The sequence below is a fragment of the Diceros bicornis genome, chromosome 5, assembly GCF_020826845.1.
Source record: "Diceros bicornis minor isolate mBicDic1 chromosome 5, mDicBic1.mat.cur, whole genome shotgun sequence".
Classification (NCBI taxonomy): Eukaryota; Metazoa; Chordata; class Mammalia; order Perissodactyla; family Rhinocerotidae; genus Diceros; species Diceros bicornis.
The window spans coordinates 28,867,715-28,889,569 of record NC_080744.1 but is presented as its reverse complement, the minus strand read 5'-3'; the positions used below and the strand labels follow the sequence as shown (position 1 = coordinate 28,889,569).

At 49.7% G+C, this 21,855-nt stretch overlaps 2 protein-coding genes across 2 annotated transcripts; one reads left to right on the top strand and one right to left on the bottom strand.

The window, feature by feature from the left end:
- Positions 1–1,509: 1,509 nt before the first annotated feature.
- KLHL33 (kelch like family member 33) lies at positions 1,510–8,089 on the bottom strand. Its single transcript, XM_058540392.1, has 4 exons — positions 7,274–8,089; positions 2,890–3,814; positions 2,607–2,774; positions 1,510–2,497 (listed from the first exon to the last, which is right to left on the bottom strand). The coding sequence occupies exons 1-4, from the start codon at positions 8,013–8,015 to the stop codon at positions 1,945–1,947; spliced, it is 2,388 nt and encodes a 795-aa protein (XP_058396375.1). The 5' UTR covers positions 8,016–8,089; the 3' UTR covers positions 1,510–1,944.
- A 390-nt stretch (positions 8,090–8,479) lies between these two features.
- LOC131405838 (solute carrier family 12 member 3-like) lies at positions 8,480–17,375 on the top strand. The gene is given in 25 exon segments (XM_058541072.1): positions 8,480–8,754; positions 9,572–9,852; positions 10,023–10,157; positions 10,314–10,389; positions 10,482–10,577; positions 10,672–10,811; positions 10,981–11,097; positions 11,637–11,699; positions 11,701–11,749; positions 12,080–12,210; positions 12,292–12,376; positions 12,716–12,867; positions 13,104–13,211; positions 13,671–13,820; positions 14,123–14,198; positions 14,316–14,471; positions 14,628–14,643; positions 14,645–14,722; positions 15,275–15,303; positions 15,306–15,385; positions 15,586–15,708; positions 15,792–15,898; positions 16,078–16,160; positions 16,905–16,991; positions 17,228–17,375. Coding segments are annotated over 24 exon segments (2,511 nt in total). The 5' UTR covers positions 8,480–8,754; positions 9,572–9,594; the 3' UTR covers positions 17,344–17,375.
- Positions 17,376–21,855: the final 4,480 nt, after the last annotated feature.

Below are 21,855 nucleotides of genomic sequence, written 5' to 3'. Positions count from 1 at the left end.
TGTTCACCGAAGTTCACCCTAAAGACTCAATCCCTGTAGTTTCTCAGTGCCTCTAATTTCCTTCTTTCTTGTCTTCTTCAATATTTCTTCTCTTTTCTCTTATATATCCTACTTACCCCTACTCATTTTCAACTATGTTCCTAAATAAATATAGAACAAAACTTAATAAAATAATGAAATCTCAAAAAAATAAACAAAAACATGTCAAGTACCTGCGGGACAGGAAGAAGAAAGTTGCAAGGGAGTCTCCTTCATCTCATATTTAGAGCATGAGGATCTTAATAAGCAATAGCAATAGCAAATTGACCTGGCCTTTCTTTGCCCTGGGCTGCTCAGGGGTCAGCAATGAAACTACCAGATAGGAAAGATTTAGGGGAGTTGTTCACTTAACGTTGTTAAGCGAAAGCCATTGTCTTCAGAAAGGCCCCAGAGAAGACAGTAGGCTGACAGCAGCAGCAGAATTCTCTGAAGAGCCTCTGGAATACTGACTTCCTTTTTGCTATGGAGACTCAGGGCACTACATGCCCCACTTGCTTCTTTTCTCCAACTGGAATGCCTTCTTCCTTCTCTGACTGGAGAGTTTCTGGGCAGCCTTCAACAGCCAGTTCAAACGACAACCATTGATGATGCCTTCCCTCCCAGAAGCTTTCCCTGGGCAGAGTTCTCTCCACCATCCTCTGGGCTCTCGAACCTCTAAATCTGAGGTATGAGAGGTATGAGGTGAGTGTCCACAGCTCTAAGTCCACTGTAGGACTTGTATTTGTTTACAAGTCTGTCTGCTGATCAGCAGCTCTCTGAACTTTGTATCCTCAGAGCCTCATATAGTGCCTGAATAGTAGGAAATTAATAACTGTCAGGGAGAAAGGAGAAAAGAAAGAAGAAGAAGAAGAAAAAAAGGAAGAGCAGGATGGAGGAAGCATCTGACTCAATCTTCCCCAGCCAAGAAAAAGGGAAATAGATTCAAAAAACTCTGGAGGAAAGGGACAGAGAGGGAGAAAACCATTTTTCTGGATCTTCTCTGCCTCTTACTCTTCTCTCTGCCACTTCCTCTCACAACCTAGGGCCTCACACCACAACTGCCCTGTTTTCACTCATGATCCCTCAATTCACCCCAAAGGGAAGGAAAGAAGTCATTCAGGCTTCTGACTTCTTCCAGTCTGTCCCCGAAAACCTTGTATCACCCGTTTTCCACCATGGACGCCTCCCTCCTTTCCCTCCACCCTCCTCGTCTTCCCCACATGCAGCGCTCCCACCTCATCACCCCGGCGTCTCAGTCTCCGTGCTGTGCCACGACCAGACAGGAACTTCTGCTTCAGAGTGAAAACCAAGAGGCTCTTAGGGGCAGCCTGCGGGGTCTGTGCTGAGGAAATCCTAGTCTGGGCCTACGAGTTACCTGAGAAAGAATACTGTCCAGAGGGTTTAGGCCTCCCAGGGATGGGAGAGCAGAGAGGAGCTAGTCCTGGAAAAGGGAAGGGCTCAGCAAGTGCAGTCCTTCCCTCTACACTCCTCAAACTCTTTCCTGGATGGCCTTTCCACATTTTTCTCCTTGATCCATGGGTCAGAATCATCATTTTTCTGACTATCCTCTCATGGCCCCTACACCTTGGCTACTGGAGCTTCTTGACTGTCTTTCCAGCCAGATGTACCTTCCCCACCAAGAGTCATGCCAGGTTCCCTAAACGTCGCAGAGCTGCTCCTGGGTCTCCTCTCCTTGCCTAAGTAATCAGCCGCATCCTCCTCCAGCCCATGCCCTTTCCCCAGGAATTCTGCAGCCACCTTTTCCTCAATGAAGATCATATAGAAAGGCAGTTTACGAGTTGTAAAGCACTGTGCTAGAATAAAATGCTATTATGAATAAAGCCTTCTCTTCCTCCTCCCATAACTCTGTCCTTCTCTCATGATGTTTCTCATCCTTTCCTCCCCTCATCCACTGCCACTCCCCCCTCACCCTGCAGGTTTGGTTTGGTGCCGCGTGGGAACCAAAGCTATGTGCTGCACAGTGGGCAGTGTCAGGATGCAGGCAGGCATCTCAGCCCGAGGTCTTGGCAGAGTTCCCAGGCAGAGCCATCGGCCCAGGCCAGGACAGTAAGCATGAATAAGGTGGGAGAGGGCATAAGTACGGTGGCTGTAGCCCCCCAGCACCAGTAGCTCCCCCTGCAGCACGGCACCTGCAGCCCCCACATGGGGGGAGGGCAGGGGGGCCAGGTGAGACCAGCTATCAGTCCTTAGTTCATAGGCCTCAAAGCTCAGCAGGTCTCCGGTCTCACCTAGCCCACCTGCTACATACAACCGCCCTCCCAGAGCAGCCATGACATGGCCAGCCCGAGGTACCCCCATTGGGCTCAGAAATGTCCCCGGCTTCTCAAGTTTGGGGTCATAGTGCAGCAATGAGGCCAGGTATTGGCCAGTCCCGCTGCAGCCACCGCTCACGAACAATCGGCCCTCCAAAACAGCAGCTGCGTGAGCGAAGCATGGTGCAGGAAGTGCAGGTGCTAGCCTAAGGGAGAACAGGCACATGATCAGGCAACAATCATCTTCAACTCTCCTTCTCTTCCAAGTCCCCTACTCTCTCCCTGATGCTTAGAAACACCCCCTTCCCTGCTCACCTCCACACATCGAGCTCAGGGTTATAGGTCTCCACAGAGTTGAGGGCAACACCATTGTCTCGTCCACCCAGGGCATAAAGTAGTCCATCCAGTGCCACCAGGGGAAACAAGCTCCGAGCCTGGCACAGAGGTGACATCTCCTCCCAGTCCTCTTGACTGGGGTCCCACCTGGACACAGCGGGACAAGAGATGGGAAGACTGACCCTAGGAGTCTGTGGTTGCCCGGACCAGCAATTTCCCTCCGCTGCCCTCCTTGGGGCCTGCCACTCTCGGGGGCCCATACCTGAGAGTTGAAGCCAGGGTGTTGGTACGGCTGCAGAAATCCTGTCCCCCACACACGTAGAGTTCACTTCCCGCCAGGCTCGCAGCCCCATGCCGGAAGCGCCCTGGGGCAGGCAGGGCAGGCAGCCAGCCCCACTCCACAGTTCGAACCAGTCCCACGCCGCAGCGGAAGGCCCGGGCCCACCACACTCCTCGGGATGGCTGTGTCATGGCCATGTCTGATCTCATCTCATCCCCACCAATCACTACCAGTGCCTGGTCAGGCTCCCTCCGCCTCTCTTGACCCGGAACCTCAGCCTCCACCATCAGCTGATGCAGCAAGTCCGGGGGTAGGGGTGGAGGCAGCCCGGCTGCCCGTACCCTCCGCAGCTCCCTGGTGGACATACGGCCAAAGCGGACACATCGAAGTAGGGCCTTGGCTTCTGACTCCTGGGTCTCAGGGTTGGCAGCTAGCCAACACCGTGCAGCCACAAAGGCCTCGAACTCCTCCTGCACGTGCAGCTCGTCGCTATCCAGGAGCTCAGCCAGGCAGGCAGCCGGTAAAGAAGGGAAACTGGGGCACAAAGCCACAGCGGGCATGTGGGTGAGGAGGTAGTGATGGGCTTTGCTCCAGAGCCTCTCCAACCCAGGGGTTTCAGCCATGGGGAACAGGGCCAGGCACCGGGCAGGGCTGAGGCCCCGTGCCAAGGCTCTCTGGCACAGGGCCAAGCAGGAAGAGCTCTGGTATTGTAGAGCAGCCTGGGCAGCTCTCAGCAGTCCTGGCCACGTTCCCCGCACAACCCCGGAGTAGGCAAAAGAGACAAGGAGTCGCAGGTCCTGGGCAGAGATGGTGTGCAGAGACACCTCTGTGCCCTGGGATTCCCTCATCCCGCTCAAGAGCATGGCCCCAAAGAACTCGCTGCCACAGGCCAGGGCTGCTCGGTGCACTGCAAGAGGGAGAAGCAGAGAGGGATGCAGAGTGTTGCAAACTGCTAGGCACTATCCCAACTTCACAACCCCAACTTTGGGCCAACCACCCAAGACCACAGGCCAAACTGTGGTGTGCCTCAGAATACCACGGGGTGCTTGTTCAAATGCACGTTTCAGGGACCCATCCCCCTGATTCTAATTCAGTAGGTCTGGATGGCGACCCTGGGAATTTGTATTTTAACATTTTCAAGCACCCTGCATGATTCTCATGCTAGTGGCCTGAAGACACTTTGATAAACATTGCTTTAGTCTTTTTGATCCAGGTCAATTAGAAAAAGAGTCTTGATGGGTCAAGGTGAGAAGATGTTATAGACAGTATTTGCTAAAGGGGGCACAAAATAAACTGCAAAGACCAATGTGTCACTTGTATAGGTCGGTCATTCTATATTGTGCACAGAATAAAGTCCTTTCCTTTACAGTTGTAAGAGCCACTGACATCAGCCATTTTGTTAGCTTTTACTCAGAAAGTGGTACCACACTTGGGAATGGCTGTGACCCAACCTCATCTAACTGCCATCTCCTCTTGTCCAAAATTGAGTGCTTAAGATTTCCCATGTATTCCAGCTTTTCTCTGCACATCCGCCTCCATGTCTCGGTATAGTTCATGGAATCATGACATTTGAAACTGGAAACCTTCAACATTATCTAGTTCAACTGCTCCTTTTAAGATAAGGAAACTGAGTCCTTGAGAAAGGAAGTGATCTATTTTCTCTTCCCATGCAGAGGTTGCCTGGGCAGATCTTCACCATCCACTGTCACTGGTGTCAGGCTGCAATGAGCACACTTGTGTATCAGTACCCCACTCATCTGCTTGGCGCTCATGACATTGAAACTGTCCTATTAACAAAGGCTGTTAAATAGCTAGACCTCATATGCTTCCAAATGTAACTCAGTTTGAGGTACTTGGCATCAAGTACGGAGAATTCTGACCAAAGTACTTTACCTAAATCTAATCAAAACTTTAGATCTAAATTCAAGTTTATAGGAAATTGAGAGGCTAAAGGAACAAGTTAAACAAAACCATGAGGGAAAATTCATATAAATCGAGAAAATGGAATGTTCTATAGGATAACTAACCTTGTTTCTTCAATAAGTGAAGTCATAAAAATGGGGACAGAGGACCATACAAGAGTAGAGAAACTTAAGAGACGTACATCTGAGTACAACAGAGTCCTTGATCGGCTCCTGGAGTGAACAAACCAACTCTAAGATACATTTTTTGGATGAGTGGGAAAATTTCAAAGTGGACCAGGCAATATTAAGGAATTATTGTGAACTCCGTTAGATATAATAAAGATATTGTGGTTCTATGAGAAAATGTCCTCTTTTTAAAGAGACACATCCTCAAGTATTTATGAGTGAAATGTCATAGATTTACTTTAAACTTCAGCAAAAAATAAATTAAATAAAGAGATGAAGCAAATATAGTAAAATGTTAATTGTCAATTCTGGGTGATGAGTGTTTGAGTGAGTGTTCATCTTAATATTCTCTGTACTCTGTTACGTGTTTGAAATGCTTCATATTAAAAAAGGGGGAACATGCTTCTAGAAGTCCTCTCAGGCAGATCACACAAGGCCAAGCTCTCAGGGAGGCTTATGAACCTCAGGCTGCTTTGACCAATTGTGGCACGTTCACCTCTCAGAGGGGAGGTGATGTCAATATGGCTTTCCGTTGTCTTTTTAAGCAGTAGGTGGCTCGGGGCTTCCCAAGTAGTAAACATCAGTGGTAGCTTTCACATATACATTGCCTGAGAAAATCTGCATTCTTTGAAGCAGGTAAGCCGTCTCATCTTCCATATCATCAATCAACCTATAGCTCAGAGCCAACAGTGAAAAGGCTCACAATCACTTGTATTCCCCTTCTTACTCATCATTATTCCCTGGAATTTTAAGTGGAATGCTTCTTAGGGAAATGAAAGGAGTGATATAAGTATGTGTAAATTCCAAACCCTAGTGAGAATTTTATAACTATGAAATTTTAAATTCCCCCTCCATCTAGTGCTATCAGATAACAAACAGAGATCTGCTATGGACTGAACGTTTGTGTCCTCCCAAAATTCATATGTTGAAACCCTAATCCCCAATGTAATGGCATTTGTAGGTAGGGCTTTTGGAGGTAATTAGGTATGAGAGTGGAGCCCTCATGAAAGGGATTTGTGCCCTTATAAGAAGAGATGTGAAAGAGATGCTCTCTCTCTCTCTGCCATGTGACAATACAGTGAGGAGGTGGCCCTCTGCAAACCAGGAAGAGGGCCCTAACCAGAACCCCACCATGCTGGCACTCTGATCTTGGACTTCTGGCCTCCAAAACTGTAAGAAATAAATTTCTGCTGTTAAATCACCCAGTCTATGGTATTTTTGTTAGAATAGCCCAAGCTGCCTAAGACAGGATGCTTTTCCTTCTGGGAGTCCCAGAGGCACTTTGGGCCCCAGTCATTCCTCTAATGGGCAGTAGCTGTGTGACTTTGGACATGTCTTCAAGTCTGATTTCTTTATCAATAAAGTTTAAGAGCTGAACTAGATAATCTCTACACTAATCTCTTTTAATGTTAAACTATTATATGTCTGCACTTCAACTCCATTTGCCAGGTCTTATGTGTCTTTGGTTTGGCTGCATAGGAGGCAATGCATGGCTTAGTGAAAACAGACTAAGCTAGTAGATTTGGGCTTGTATCCTGGTTCTCACCAGTCAACATCTCTGGGTTTAATGTTCTTTATCTGCACCTAGGGATAATGGCACCTACCTCACAGGTTTTAGTGAGAATTAAAAGATGTGGCATGGGTAAAAATTCCTGGTAGCCAGTACCTCACTAAATGTTAGGAGAATCTGAATAATATTCAATTTATTAAACCTTCCTTAGCTTTCCTGGTGATGAGCTGAATTAGCTTCAAAGTGCAATGGCCTGGTAGCCTTAAGATTTTGGCAAAACAGTACCAGACCTTGCTCATTAGCAGTAGGACCCATGTCTGCCACGGTGTCAAGCACACTTAGGTGAAAGCGTAGCTCTAAGGTTTTTCCACGGTGTTCCCCTGGCTTTTCCTGTGTTCTAAATAGGAGATGCCAAGAAGAGCCTTTGGTTAATCCCTGTTTGAGTCAATCACTTTCTGCTGCTTCTTCTGGCGCGGACTATACCCTTAGCTCCAGCCAGCTGGCTGGAAATCCCTTGTTACTGGGCACAGGAAAAGCCACAGCGTGGAGGGTCAGCCTAATTCTGTCAGTGCTCTGAGGAAAACAACTCAACTGCGCATGCCCCACTCTCAGTGGGTCAGGAGAGACATCAAAGGCTACCCCAGGGAAATTCTGACTGCAAGAGGGATCAAAACCCCTATGGTAGGGATCAAACCACCTGCTGCTTGCACACACCATTCCCGTAGCACATGCACCTACAGTAATGTAATGCTCCACAGGCCCTCACCCCGCAGCCGGCAGCCGCCTGCCTCCAGCTCCAGGTCACACCCGGCGCCCTCTTGGTATAGGAGCTCGATGCTGCGCAGGTTCTCCCTCAGCTCCTCTGCCTGGCTGGGCTGCTTTTCATCTTTCCGGGCGTTTCCAGCCCCCTGGTGTCTCCTCTGGGCGGCGGCCTTCACCCGGGGCGCTCCCAGGGCCTCGGCCGCGACCAGCACATCCCCCAGCGGGGCGGGGCCCAGCACCCCCTCATAGGCAAAGGTCAGCACGGCCTCCCAGGCCCCGGGGTCCACATCGAGGCTAAAGGGGGGTCGCGGACCCCCGCTGCCCAGCAGCCTGTCTCGGAAGAGGCTGCTAACTGCGGCCAAAATCACCCGATGCACCCCATATATTCGCCCCCCGACTGACACCTCTTCGTCCAGCAACAACCTCTGCTCCCGCAGCCGCTGTGCCTCCGCGAAAAACTGACTCGGATGTTCGTCGCTGCACAGCCCCTCGGGCTCCTCCGCGTCTTCTTCGTCCTCATCCTCTTCTTCCAGGGATAAGGCTGGAAAGGGAAGGTTCCCTGCGGCCATGGGACTGGAGCCAGGCTCTTCCAGAGGAAAGGAGGGCAAACCGGTATCCTCGTCCGGGGACGGAGGCCAGGAGGGGGTTCTTGCGGCGGGCGAAGGGAGGTCAAGGCCGTCTGTCTGGACCGGAAGAGAGACGCGCGCCGGGTCCGAGGGACGATGTGCGGAGTCCGAGACGCTCATGGCCCAGGTTGCTGCAGGTGAGCAGAGGAAAGAGCGGGGTGGGCAGAGCTGGACCTGGAGGCCCGAGGAACCCCTGCGTCCAGCCCAGCGACATGTCAGTCTCTCTCCCTACTTCAAGTCTACCCCCCCCACCCCCCATTCCAAGGTCGAGCAGCTAGGCTATACTGCGCAACTATGGGATTCAGGAGGTGCAGCGAAGAATTCAAGTAGCATGTGTAAAGATCCCGTACCTGGGGCCGTACCCCTCCCATCTTGCCCCCATCCCAATAGTCACCGTCGTCCCGCTTGCCCTCTCACTCGAGCCTGCTCTGCTTCGCACCGCGAGGCAGAGGGAACTCGCTCCGCATCCGGGTCAGTAGCCTCGCTCGGCTAATTATAGCCGGTGCTGGCGGGCTAGGAGCTGGGCTCCGGGTGCCCGAACTCTGACACTCAATCCCCTGGGCCTGGTCCCGAGATGACCTCGTCCCCTCTTCCACCTGTAGGTCACGGTGCTGAACGAGGCAAATTCGGAGGCCAAGGAGGATGTGCGGATCGGACGGAGTGAGCCAGGCCAGAAAGTCTTCGTTCACCTGACCAGGCTGAAGGGGGCGGGTAAAGAGAGTCCAGACTGCGCAGACCCTCGAGAACCGGGCGAGAAGAGTGAAGTGTGTGTTTTGGGTCAGTCCTGGGCTTTGACTGTCGATTTTTCTGTGCAATGAAGCTGGGACCCTGAAGCGAACAACACAGTACTGACATAAACGTAAACGTAACCCGGCTGGGTCCACCTAAGGCGGGGGTGAGGGTGGCGGAAGGTGAAAGGGCAGGAATCAGGGCTACGGACCCTAGGTGACCCACCCCAGCTCAGAATATCCTTCCTGTCCCGAGGAGGGGTCGGTGGTGAGATAGCTAAACGCAATCCTGGGTCTTCAGAAGAGTCTGGAGGAGTCTAACCCTCACCTTGGTCGCTGGGATGAGGCCCAGACAACGGAACGTGCAGGCGATCTCAGCTGCTGCGGGGACCGGAGTCCTGGACTGGACGGATGGGCTGGGGGCGCGCAAGCATTCTCATTGTTTGAGGCAGCACACCAACGGCCACTTCCTCTATCTGGGACCACACCCCTTTCTTCTGAGACCCCCTAAATCCGGGCAATCACTTTTCACTGCAGTTCCAGGTATCCTGATGGGGAAGGAAATTAGGAAAGAGCGCAGCAATGCCCCTTCCCTCCCCTCTCCTGGGAGGTAGGACTGGCCAAGGGCTGCTAGGGTGGATTCCCTGGCCTATAAAAGGGCTAGTCCAGGCTGGATAGATTGACTCAACAAGCGGGCTTAATCAGGGAGCGAAGCAAGATTGTTCCTCACGGCTCAGGTGAGAGAGGCGGCGTTCGCGTTGGGGAGGAATGGGAAGTTGGGTTGCTCCGCACAGCACGCCTCTGGTTTTCAGAGCTGTCCCCGTTCTTTCTCCATTTGGGTACCCTCTCCGACCCGGGATAGCGTTTTCCGGGCGAGCCCAACACGCGGACTGCACTCTCCAAAATAGTGCGATGGTGATAGTGACCAGTCTGCACCGTCTCTCCCAGCTCAGACGTTTCGGCCTCTTCTTATGGCCTCCCGGCAGAGAGACTACGAGACCAGCACCTTGAGCCTCCGCCAGGAAGAGGAGGAACAGCCGTCTGGCGGAGACTCACCCCAGTGCAGCCTCTGCCCTCTCCTCGCCGACGAGGACAAGGACACTGGACCGCGTTCTGGGTTCTATGCTAACTCTATGGTCCTGGGATGTCTCCGCCGCAGCCGCCTGTCTCTGAAGTCTCTGCGGGGCTCCGCCTCCGAAAGACCCATTCCCCACAGTGAACCCCTGAAGGTTGGATAAAACCCGCTGTTCTGGGCCATCGTCCGTCCACCCTCCATTAAAGCCTTGGGTCTGATCTCTCCCAATAGCTCCTCCAGGTCTGTTAGCCGTCCTCCTGGTTGCTGACAAGGGGATGGGGAGAGGTCTTGGAATCTCAGCTGCGTCTGTGCTGTCTCTTTCAGCCAGGGGATGGCGCGGCTTCCGCCTCTGCAGAGGAGCCTTGCGCACAGCCGCACTCCCAAGAAGATGATCCAGAGAATTCTGGAGCCAGGCCTGGCAAGGCCCCATTGTACTTCGACTGGGTCAGGGGAGTCATGGTAACGGATCGGGAGCTCAGGGTTTCCAAAGGGTGGGGATCTAGGTGGGGGAGACAGAACTTCACTCCAGAGGAATTCTCGGAGGGTAGCAGCTGAGGGAGAGAGGAGGGACCTGAGAGTTACCTCGGTTCCTCCCTCACCGCTCTGCTCCTCCAGATCTGCTGCATGCTCAACATCTGGGGCGTCGTCCTCTATTTGCGGCTGCCTTGGATCACTGCTCAGGCCGGCATAGGTATGAGTTTGGGACTCTGCTGGGCAGTAGGAAGGGATTCCCCGCCACAGCCTGAATGAATTAAAGGAGCCCCATTCCCATACCCATTCCAGGGCTCACATGGCTCAGTATCCTGCTCTGGGCTTCAGTCACTAGTATCACCGGCCTGTCTATTGCAGCCATCTCCACCAACGGCAAAATCAAGGCTGGTGAGTTTGTTGCGATAACCCTCTCTCTCAGGACTCCCAGTCCTGTCAGGAATTGCTGAGACCTCAGACTGACTCCTCTTTCCTCTCCATTCAGGTGGCAAGTACTTCCTTATCTCAGGCAGCCTGGGTCCGGAGCTTGGCGATTCCATAGGGATCATCTTCGCTTTTGCCAACTCAGTAGCTGTGGCTATGCACACGGTGGGCTTCGTGGAGACCCTTTCGGATCTGCCCCTTGTAATGCCCATCCTCTCCCTTGGTGCACCATTTTCTCAAGTTTGCTGACCACTCAGCTTGCACTTTTTGTGACTCCAGCCTGGGCAACTCATTTTAAGCATCAGATGGAGGCATCAAATCAGCCAATAAGGTCTCTGTGACCCCCTAGCTCTGTGTTCTGCCGCTCCAGGAGCATGAGGTGTAGCTGCTGAACACGGATCTGGAAAATGAGTTGCGGGTGGTGGGCATGGTGATCTTGACCATCCTTCTGGGTGTGGCGCTGGCCGGTGTGGAGTGGGAGTCTAAGGCAGGTGCAGGGGAATCGAGGTGGGGGTGAGAAGGCTGAGGGGGTGGTGGTGCCAGCTGAACAGATCTGGGAGGGGCCAAATGTGAGGAATTGTAGGAGTGTGTGGGTATGTAGCCGGTAGAGCAGATTTTCAGGAACCCAGACCTGAAGTTAGACGGTTCTGCTGGGAGAGACTCCACATATCAGTTCCTCAAAGGGAAAGTAAGGAGGACTCATTCTGAGGATCTGCTGGGATGAGCACTAGACAAGACTACCAGATGAGAAATGCCCTGTTTCTTGCTCCCAGATATTTACAATCTTGAGATTCACCCCTCTGGCATGGGAAGGGACACTTTGCGGTTTGAAGCAAGAAGGAAAAAGACATCCAGTTAGCCAGACTCTTTTATGGGAAGAGGCTGGTGGGAGAGAGAACTGGAGGATTGGAGAGGAGAGTGAAGATGAGACAAGGAGAATGAGGAATGAGGAGGCGGAGGAGCAGTTACTCCTCCCCTTCCACTCACATTTCTCTTTTTCTTTTTTTGTCTCTCATGGTACTCCAGGCCCAGATGATCTTCTTCTTCTTGACCCTCCTCTCTTTTATCAACTACCGGCTGGGGACACTCCCCCCCCCCACACCCCAGGCGACAAGCCACTGGCTTCTTTGGGTACCACGGTGAGACAGTGGGAACCTGGCTGAGAAATGTTTGAAAGGGAATGAATGCCTCAGAATGTCACCTCCCCTTGGAGCAGGGGACATCATTAGCCCAAAGCTCCTCAGAAAAGACCCCTTGACTTCTGATTCTGTATGTCATTTGCAAGTTGAACATCAGACAATTCAGAGTCCCGTTAAGTCCCTGGGGTGGCCAGTTTACAAAATTCCCTTATTCTTCCCAGCCTATCCTAAATTACTGACACCAAACTGGGTAAATGATCTTGGCTGAATGAAGGGAAGCCAGGAAGTGCTCCTCAAAACTCCATCTTTTCTCTCTGTTCTTTTACGTAGGAAGCGTTTTCTTGGAAAATATGGTCCCACAGCGGCGTGGTCCAGGGGGTAGTTTCTTTGGTATGTTTTCCATCTTCTTCTCCTCAGCCACTGGGATACTCCCTGGGACCAATATTTCTGGGGACCGCAAGGTGAGAAGGATGTCCAGGCACAGAGCACACTCTCTGTCTCCTCTCTTCTCTCTCCATTAATGGTTCAACTTTTGTTCTCAGGACCCTGCTACAGCTATCCCCAAAGGAACCCTCCTTGCCATCATGTGGACCACACTTTCCTACCTGGGTGTCTATGCCATCATTGGTAAGGCCCTCTACTCTTGCCTTCTGTGCAGAGTGACCTGGAGCTCTGGTTTGTGCCTCTCTGAGGGGCTAGGGTATAGGTGATGAAATGAGCAAGAGGCATTCATCAATCACATTAAAAGTAGTTTACTAGTAGCATCCCCCTTCCTTCACCATTTGTCCTCATCCTCATATCATTAATAAATTTTATGGTGTTCTTTGACTATTAAATTTGGTCCCCCACTCATGCACACACATTTCCATTCCCCTCTTTGGCACTGGTGGTACCTAGATAGTCCTACTGCTTTGGAATGGGGGTCTCTCCCTATGAAGAAGTGTGTGTCCTCAATCTCATTTCCAGGCTCCTGTATGATTCGAGATGCTTCAGGAAATAGGACTGACATGGGTGTGTGGAATGAGAGCTGCCTGAGGCCAGAGCGCCAGTACAGCTGGGATTTCAGCAGTTGTCGAGAGGAAGGGTCCTGCCTCCATGGGCTCTCTAATCACTACCAGGTGAGTGAACCAGAGGGAAAGAGCAGGCAGATAAATCTTACCTAGCCCATTGCCTGGCATAGAGGCTCAAAAACCAGTAATGACATAAGTGGATTCATGTGGGTGGGTAAAACCTTCCAAAATGGGATAAAATTTAATATGCCCTGCAACTTCTGGGAAAGCTAGGTGAAAATATGGGTGGAACGCATTGCTTCTGGAATGCATTGATTTCTGCCTCTGCTTGCCCTTCTCCTCAGGCCATGAGCATGGTGTCTGCCTTCAGACCCCCGACGTCTGCTGGGGTCTTCAGTGCCACTCTGTCCTCTGCCCTTTTCTGCTTTGTTTCAGCCCCCAAAGTCTTCCAGGTTAATATCTTACCAAGAGGCTTGGGGGAGAAAGGAGAGAATGTAAGTAGACAGGGCCATCCCAAGAGGATAATTTTTGGGGACGAGCAAAAGAAGGCTCAGTCTCAGCAAACCAGGAGTTAGATGGTGACTTAGGGAGATGGAGATGACTGTAATTGCCTGGTGTTTAAGAGAGGATCCAAGTTCACACAGCAAAATTCAAAGTCTGCCCGTAAATCAAGGCAAAGTTTGGGGAAGATGTCACTCTTCCATCTGCCTCCTCTGTTTTTCCCATCCCACATTCCAAGGGGTCTGACCACACTCTACTCCTTCTATCGTTTCTTCCTGTTAAGGCCCCTAAGCTCCCTCAACTCTTTCCTCTGTGCTTCCCGCTCCCTTCGACATCTTTAGAGGACTAGGGGGCTATTATTCTCCTTCTTCCTGGGACCCTACCCCGATGATCGCCATGCCTTCTTATAGGGGCTGTGCCAGGATAAACTATACCTAGTCATTGGCTTTTTCGGGAAAGGCTATGTCAAGAACCATGAACCTCTGCGAGGCTATCTGTCCACCTTCCTCATTGCTGTAGGTTTCATCCTTACTGGTGAGTACTCCTCCTTCGCCCCCTCCATCGGGCTTCATTAAGTCACTTGTCCCCACACTCCCCCCACTGCCCTAGCTTTGGCTTTTAGGGCCTGACCCTAAAGCCTATTTTCTATCTCTCTAGTCCTGAAAGTGGACAGAAACTTCTGCTAACTTGGTGGTGGTGGTGGTGTGTGTGGAAGGTGGAGTGGGGAGTAGGGAATAGAAACTGTGGGGAAAGGGAAGCCAGAAGATGATGTCCTTGACTCTCCAGACCCAGATCCCACGGCTCCAGTTTGGAGACTGACCCTCTGACCTTTCATCTCTCCCAAAGCTGATCTGAACACCACTGCTCCAACTTTTTCCTCTGCTCCTATGCCCTGGTCAACTTTGGCTGTTTCTGTGCCTCCCTTAGCCAGTTGCCTGGTTAGTGTAGGCAGGTGTTGGGGTCAGGCCCAGGGCTGGAGGAACATCCTTGGGGTGCAAGGGTGGGTGGTACCAAGGCTTGGATAAGGGATGGGCTGCATTCACTCTCCCCTGCAGGCTGGCACCCTTCCTTCCACTGGTATAGTCCCTGGCTCTCCCTCCTGGGCTCTCTGCTCTGCCTGCTCATCATGTTCCTCCTCACTTGGTGGGCAGCACTCATTGCTGTGTTGCTTATCCTCCTGCTGCTTCTCTATACATTCCACAGGAAACCTGGTGAGTAAGTGGGCAGGTGGGTAAGGGAGTGACCTACAGCAAGAGGCTGACCCTGTAAGAAACCCAGAACTACCAACAGTAAATCTTGTTTCCTCTCTTACCTGACAAGTGAGGCCCCACCTCTAACCATTCTGCACCACCCCTTCCTCTGCACAGATGTGAACTGGGGCTCTCCAGGTGGGTACTTATCATGTGGCGCTGTCCTACTTAGAGAGCCTGACCAATGTGCAGGACCACGTCAGGAACTTCTGGTGAGGTAGTCTCTAGAACACAGGTTGAAAACTGGTGGCCTCTGGATTGGATTTTGCCGGCAAATGATTTTTGTTCAGATTGGACAGTGTTTACAATTTTTAAAATTAATTGCCAAATTTTAATATGCATCTGGTAGTCCTGGGCCTCCACCCCACATAACACACTTAGTTGCTGTCACATAGGACAGGGAAGGTTCTCTCCAATTTTCCACTATTCCCACCTGGCCCACTTTATTCTTTGATATTATATGATTGATTCTTGCAGGCTTTTGAGTTTGTAGTCCCTGCTGTGGATATAAAAGGAAACCAGCTTCCTAAAACCTGGAGGCAAAGGAAGGGAACAGAATTCTAGTGGGATAGAGAGAGTAGGACTGAGGAAGGGGTGCTCCATAGCAGGACAGATGCCACAGGAACCAGGATTCCCAGCTTCCCTCATCATGTAGTGAGACAGAGAAGCCTCTCTAATACTCTTGGTTTCTCCCTAAAATCCCCCAATGGGTGGGGAAGAGCTGATCACAGCTCTGAACACTAACCCTGCCTTCTTCTCCATAGGCCACGGTGCCTGGTGCTAAGTGGCCCCCCAACCAGCATCCAACCCTGGTGGATTTTGTGGGGGACTTCACCAAGAACATGAGTCTCATGACCTGTGGGAATGTGGTCTTGGTAAGTGAAGTGGGAATGGACTCTCAGTGGGAAGGGACTGAGGTAGCGAGGCTCCATACTAGAGGGAAGAGAAAGGGGAGATCAATAGGTAAGTTGATCAACAGGGAGCTCAGAGAACTTGGAAAGCAGCGAGGGGCAGGCAGAAGGATGCCTTAAGGGAGGGACAGTCCCCAGCCTACATTTCTGCCTCCTCCTCTGAGGGTCCCCAAGCCATTCAAGAGTCTGAGAATCATGTCAATTGAGTAAATGTCCAGAAGATTCGTTCATGCTACACAGTCACATCTGCCCCCAGGCTACATTCTGGGGCCCAGAGCCTCATGCAGGTCAGCCTGCCAAACTGCATCACTTCTGTCACCCCTGCCCAGTGTACTACATCCCCTTCTTTCCTCATTGCCTCTCCTTTCAGGTTGCAGGTTTGGGCCAGCTGAAGCCCAATTTGCTGGTTTGGGGATATAAGCAAAATTGGCAGGAGGTGCCGATATCAGCTGTGAAGGACTATGTCAGCATTCTTCAGTAAGTGTTGGGAGAAAGGTGAAGATGGGCTTAGAGATGATCAGGAACCAGAGGAAGAGGAAATATCCTTATGGTGAAGCCCTGTTCCCTCCAGCTGCCCAGGAGTACCTGTGTTACCAGGAAGGGGAGCTCCCCTCTCTTCAGCTCTTGCTCCTAATCTCTTTTTTACCCCCATAAAGTGATGCCTTTGACTACAACTATGGCATCTGCCTCTTAAGGATGCAAGGTGGCTTAAGCCTGGCTACCCAACATCAAGCTCAAGGTGAGTTGAAAAGGATGGGCCTAAGAGAACGATAAGGTGTAGGAGGTATAGAAATTGGCTGTCAATGACAGACACAGGAGGTAAGTGCACTTGGTTTGTTACCAAGGCTTGAGACCGAAGAGAATCAGGTACCAGAATGTGAGAAAAATGAATTTTTCTTTGAAGACCCTACCTATATATTTAGTTCTCCTGAAACCTTAGGGGAGGAGGGAAAGCTTTAAAGGTATCTTAATCAGGTGGGAGAAATGTGGATCTAGAGATACAAAGTAGCAGGATGGGTGTGCCAGGAGGGGGTGGTCTAATTCCAGAGCAAGCTTTCTGGCACTACCCCAATTCTGATACTACCTCACGTCTAACTAGCTTGCACTTGGGGTGTCCACACTGAATGGGTGGCTCGAGGAAGGATGCAAAAAGACAACATTGTTTTGTATTATACCCCCCACCTTTCCCAGTAAACCCAAGGTTTTTGGATTCCATAGGAATGGATACTCAGAAGGAAGAGGAGACCAATCTTAAAACAGATCCTGAAACAGAGTTAGGCGATGGGGAAGAGAAGAAATAAGCACCCAGTAAAATGAACAGAAAAGGGTGTGTGGTTAGTCAATGGAGAGAGAAGCCACGTGACATTTCTCTGGGATAGCAACAATTTTCTTCTGGGAGGGAAAGGTATGATATTGAGTTGGGAGCAATTGCTCAGCTGGATAAGGAATCTGTCTCATTCTTTTCCTCTCTCTTCTTGGGCAGTATCCTTACACCGGCAGCCTCAAACCTCATTGCAGTCCAAGCAGGGCCGGTGGACATTGGACCTGTACGGGCTCTGTGAGGATGGAGGTAGAGACTCTATGGCTCCCTAAAAAGCCCCAACTCTTCTCCAAGTTCCAGAGGAGAACAGGAAAGGGAGGATGGGGATATAAAAACCAGGGAGGACTTGAGAACAAACTCTGCATTTACAAAGTACCCAATGCCTTCCTCCCACCTCAGAGGCCTTCACACTTTGCTCCCTTTCCCAGTTCCGAAGAGAAGGCGGGCAGGGAGGCTGCCCATTTCCTCTCCTCTTATCTTCACAGGGCTGACTATGCTGATCCCCTATGTACTGACACACACAAAAAAATGGGCTCGATGTCCTGTACGAGTTTTTGTGAGCAGTCCCCCTGAGCAGCTGGAGGAGAAACACAAAGAGTGAGCACTTCACGAAAACCCAAGGTTATGGCCTAAAGACAGGAAGGGGAGGGGAGGGTATTGGGTCACTTGCTACAGATGGAGGGATAGGAAAGGAGCTGGGAAATGTAGGCAAAATGTCCAGTTCCTCTCTTGTCTTGCCCTAGGACACATTCCCTCCTCAGAAGGTTCAGGCTTGGCTTCCAACATGTGACTGTACTACCTGAGCTCACGGGCAAACCTCAAGAGACGAGGTCAGGACCAGCCCGCTACCCCATACACTTCTTCCCTTCCTGTCTTCCTTCTTCAGAGCTAAGAACGTAAGGTTGCAAGTGTGAGACAAGCTATAACTTAACTGATTATTCTGGCAAGCAAAGTGGGAGAGAGAGAGGAGGAGCTGAAGTCTGATGAAAGAGGACTGCAGTGGGGAGTTCTGGCTGCAACAGAGTAGATGTAGTCTCTACCTACATCTGAATGGGTTTATGGTTACCAGTTTGAAAGAAACTCAAGAGTTTAGGCAGCAAAATAGAGAAAAACTGAAGAGTGAAGAAGCCCTATTTTTCCTAAATCCCCCAGGACAGAAATTTGAGGGGACGACAGACACTCTCTGCTTCTTGCTGAATCTGAGGTTTCTTTTCTCTGTAGCCAAAAGGCTTTTGAAGACTTGGTGGCCTTACACTGGTTGCAGAAGCCACCACCAAAGGGGGACCTGGAATCTACCTCTCTCAACACTCCTGATCCTTCGGGCTACATCTCTGAGCAGGACCTACAGGGGAACCAAAAGCAGGTACACATGAACAGGGCCAGCAGTGGGGCAACTGTCCCAGAGTAGGAACTGATAATGGCACTCACCTTGTCTTCTGCCCGTTCTTCCTAACCACGTAGATGGAGTGGCACATGTGTCTTCATGAAGTCCTATGGCAATATTCCCAGGATGCTGCCCCCATAGTAATGTGAGTCTGGGAAAATTCCAAACTGCAGGGGTGTAGATCCCAGGGGCAGGGCTAGTCTGATGGCTAGAAAAACTGAGGAACATGTTCCATGCCTCACACTGCCTTCCATAACAGGAGCCTACCTGTCATCCCTTGGTCAGCCTGCCCTGGGGCCCTCCACATGACCTGGCTGGAGATGCTGTCCAGGGGCCTGACATGCCCCATTGCCTTCATTCATGGAAAGCAGCAGGACTTGGCAGTAAGCGACTCAGGAAAGACTGAGCTAGGAAGAGTTGCCCACAATTTAGGACTCAAGGAGCCATGATTTCTTGGCTCCACAAACTTTGAGGCTACCCTTGGGAAGCCTCAGACAAGAGCCCAAAACTCCCTGAGGAAAGAACTTCCCTACTACGCAATACCAACTGGGACTACAGTGCTAAAGAAGGTCCTCCCTCCAAGATCCATTTCACCCCTTAATATTAATAAAAAGTTACAAACAAAACCCTGAGGCTAATGTAACATACTTGCTGCCCATTTATAAAATTAACTCTCTAAGCCTACAGAAGAGTTTGCTCTTCTCCTCAAATACATTCAAGGAGAGGAATTTATCTTCTATCTTCCATCCCAAAGTTTCTGACTTGAAACCTCCACGTCTTTGTGCATTGTCAACACATTTATGTGTCTATCCTTCATAAATGAAAAGTATTTATCACTATCTACTTAGTAAGACATCAGAAACTTACTCTTTTCCCAAGCTCATATAATCTCAATTCTTTTATCTTTTGGCCCAAGTCTTACTTTATAGTCCTTTGATTATCTCTTTGGTTTACTTCCCCATTAACTTATTCATTCATTCAGTGAACCCTAATTGAAGGTCTATTATGTGTGAGATCCTATTCTAAATACTGGGAGATGCCATGGCAATGAATAAAAGAAGATAAAAATCCCCTCCCGTATGGAGTTTATATTCTAATGGGAGGAGACAAACAATGAACATAAATTAATAAATAAAAGTATTAGATTAGAAGGTGGTAAGTGCAATGAAGAGAAACAAAACAGGGAAAGGGCCTAGAAAGTGCTAGAGGAATGCAGTTTTACGTAGCATTGTCAGGAAGGCCTCACTAAAGAGAAAAAAAGTTGAGCAAAGATTTAAAGACTATGATGGAGTGAGCTAAACCTGAGGGAAGAGCTTTCCAGGTAGAAGGGACAAGTATAAAGACCCTAAGGGTCAGCACACCTTCAGTGTTTAAGGAAGACAAGGCCAATGTTGCTAGAGCAGAGTGAACAAGGAGATGAGTCACAGGAAACGAGGTCAAAGCAGTAAGTGGGACGGGGTTGGGCAGATTGAGGAGAGTCTCATAGGGCCCTGGTTTTTACTCTGATATAGAACACAGAGGGTTTTGAGCAGAAGAGTGACATAACCTGGCTTCCATGTTAACACTATTCACTCTGGCTGCCATGTTGAGAACTGACTATACGTGGACAATGGTGGAAGCAGAAAGACCAGCTACTGCAATAATCTTGGAAACTGATAATTCTGGCTTGGTCTCGGGTGGCAGTAGTGGAAGTGAGAAGAAATGGGACTCTGGATGTATTCTGAAGGTAAAATCAACGTGATTTCATAAATTGAAGGGGATGAAAGAGAAGTGACAAAGATAATACTGAGGTGCTTTGACATGAACAACTAGACAGATGGAGTTGTCACTAACTGAAATAGGAAAGACTGCAGTAGTAAGCTGGGGCGAAAGTAAGTTCAATTTTGTACATGTTAAATTTGAGATGACTATTAAGCATCCAAGTGGAGATGCCAATGGGCAGCTAGTCAGGACAGAAATCCAGGTTGGAGCTGAAAAACTGGGAGTCATCCACACTGAAATGATTTTAATGTATAAGACTGGATGAAATCACTGCAAGTATGTGTGTAAATATAGATGCGGTCCAAGGACTGAACTCTAGAGAGTTAACAGGTTGTGGAGATGAGGAGAAACCAGCACAGGAGACTAAGAAAGAGCAGCCAGCAAGCTAGAAGGCAAACACCCAGAGAATATGTCCTAAACCCAAGTAAAGAAAATGTTTCAAAGAGGGAGTGTCAGATGCTGCTGACAGCCTATGGAAGACAAAGCAAGGGCCTGGCTCGGTGACGTAGTGGTTCAATTCACGTGCTCCACTTTGACGGCCTGGGGTTTGAGGGTTCGGATCCCAGGCGTGGACCTACACACCGCTCATGAAGGCCACAATGTGGCGGCATCCCACATACTAAAACAGAGGAAGATTGGCACAGATGTTAGCTCAGAGCCAACCTTCCTCATAAAAAAAAAAAAAAAAAAAGATGAAGCAGAATACACCATTAGATTTAGGTTTCTGCAAGTCCATTGGTGACCATGGTAAGAACAGTCTTAGTGGAGTGAAATTAATAAGGAATTGGTGGAGAGGAACTGGAGGCAACTCTTTTAAGATGTTTTGCTATAAAATAGAGCAGAAAAATGGGAAACAATGGAAGGGGAAATGGTGTTGGGGGGTTTATATATTTGTAAGATGAGGAAAATGATAGCATATTTGTGTGCTGATAGTAAGATCCAGGAGAGAAAGGGAAATTCTGACTCTACAAGAAAGAAGGGAAAATTATTGAGAAATGTCCTTTAAAAGCTAGAGGATGGGATCTACTGCACAAGTATTTGTACAGGAGCACGGACAGTTTATTGCAGGGTTTCTCAACCTTGACACCACTAACACTTTAGCCCAGATAATTCTTTGTTGTGGGGGACCGTTCTGTGCATTGTAAGATGTTTTGCAGCATCCCTGGCCTCTACTTGGTAGCACTGCCTCCCAGCTGTGACAACCAGATGTCCTCTGGGGAGCAAAATCAGACCCAGTTGAGAACCATTCATTTATAAAAACAGGAGGGAAAGCAGAGTATATGTGTATAAATGCTGGAAGGGGGTTAGATGTAGTGGTGGGAGCTTGTGAACATTTTCTGATTGTTTCCATTTTTTCACTGAAATGGGAACCAAAGAAAGATGAGAATGAGTGAAGATGGTGGAGATTTGAGGGGTCAGAACGTATGAAACGGTTATCAGAGAAGAAGGCAAGTGAAAGGACTAGGGGATATTGCTAGGGAGCATAAAGGATCACTTAAGTTTCATGGTGATGAATTTAAAGACAAGTCAGCCTGGCTGTTTTTCGCTAGCCCTTTCAGCTGTATGGGTCTAGGCGTAAAGTAGGTGAAGAGTAGAGTATGACAAAAGCAAAAGAGAGGCAAGGGAGATACGTGTTTGCAATGAAGTGCTGGTGACTGGAATTTAGCTGGAGGGGGACATGAAGACATGTGGAAGATGAGGTCAGCGGAAAGGAAGGAAGATCAATGGATGGATTGTAGGTCCTGGTGAAGGGATGAATTGCTGGATTCAGTGCACTAAAGGGAATGAACTGGAAAGACAGGAGGTAATGGTAGGAGAGTGGAATGTTTTGAGATTGGGATATGGAGCAGTTGTAAGTCTAGAATATAACCAAGGGAATGAGTGTCTGGAGGACAAGATCACCAGAGGAGCAAAGAACTGAGAGACCAGAGTGTAAGAAAGATGATCTACATGGATATTAAAATCACC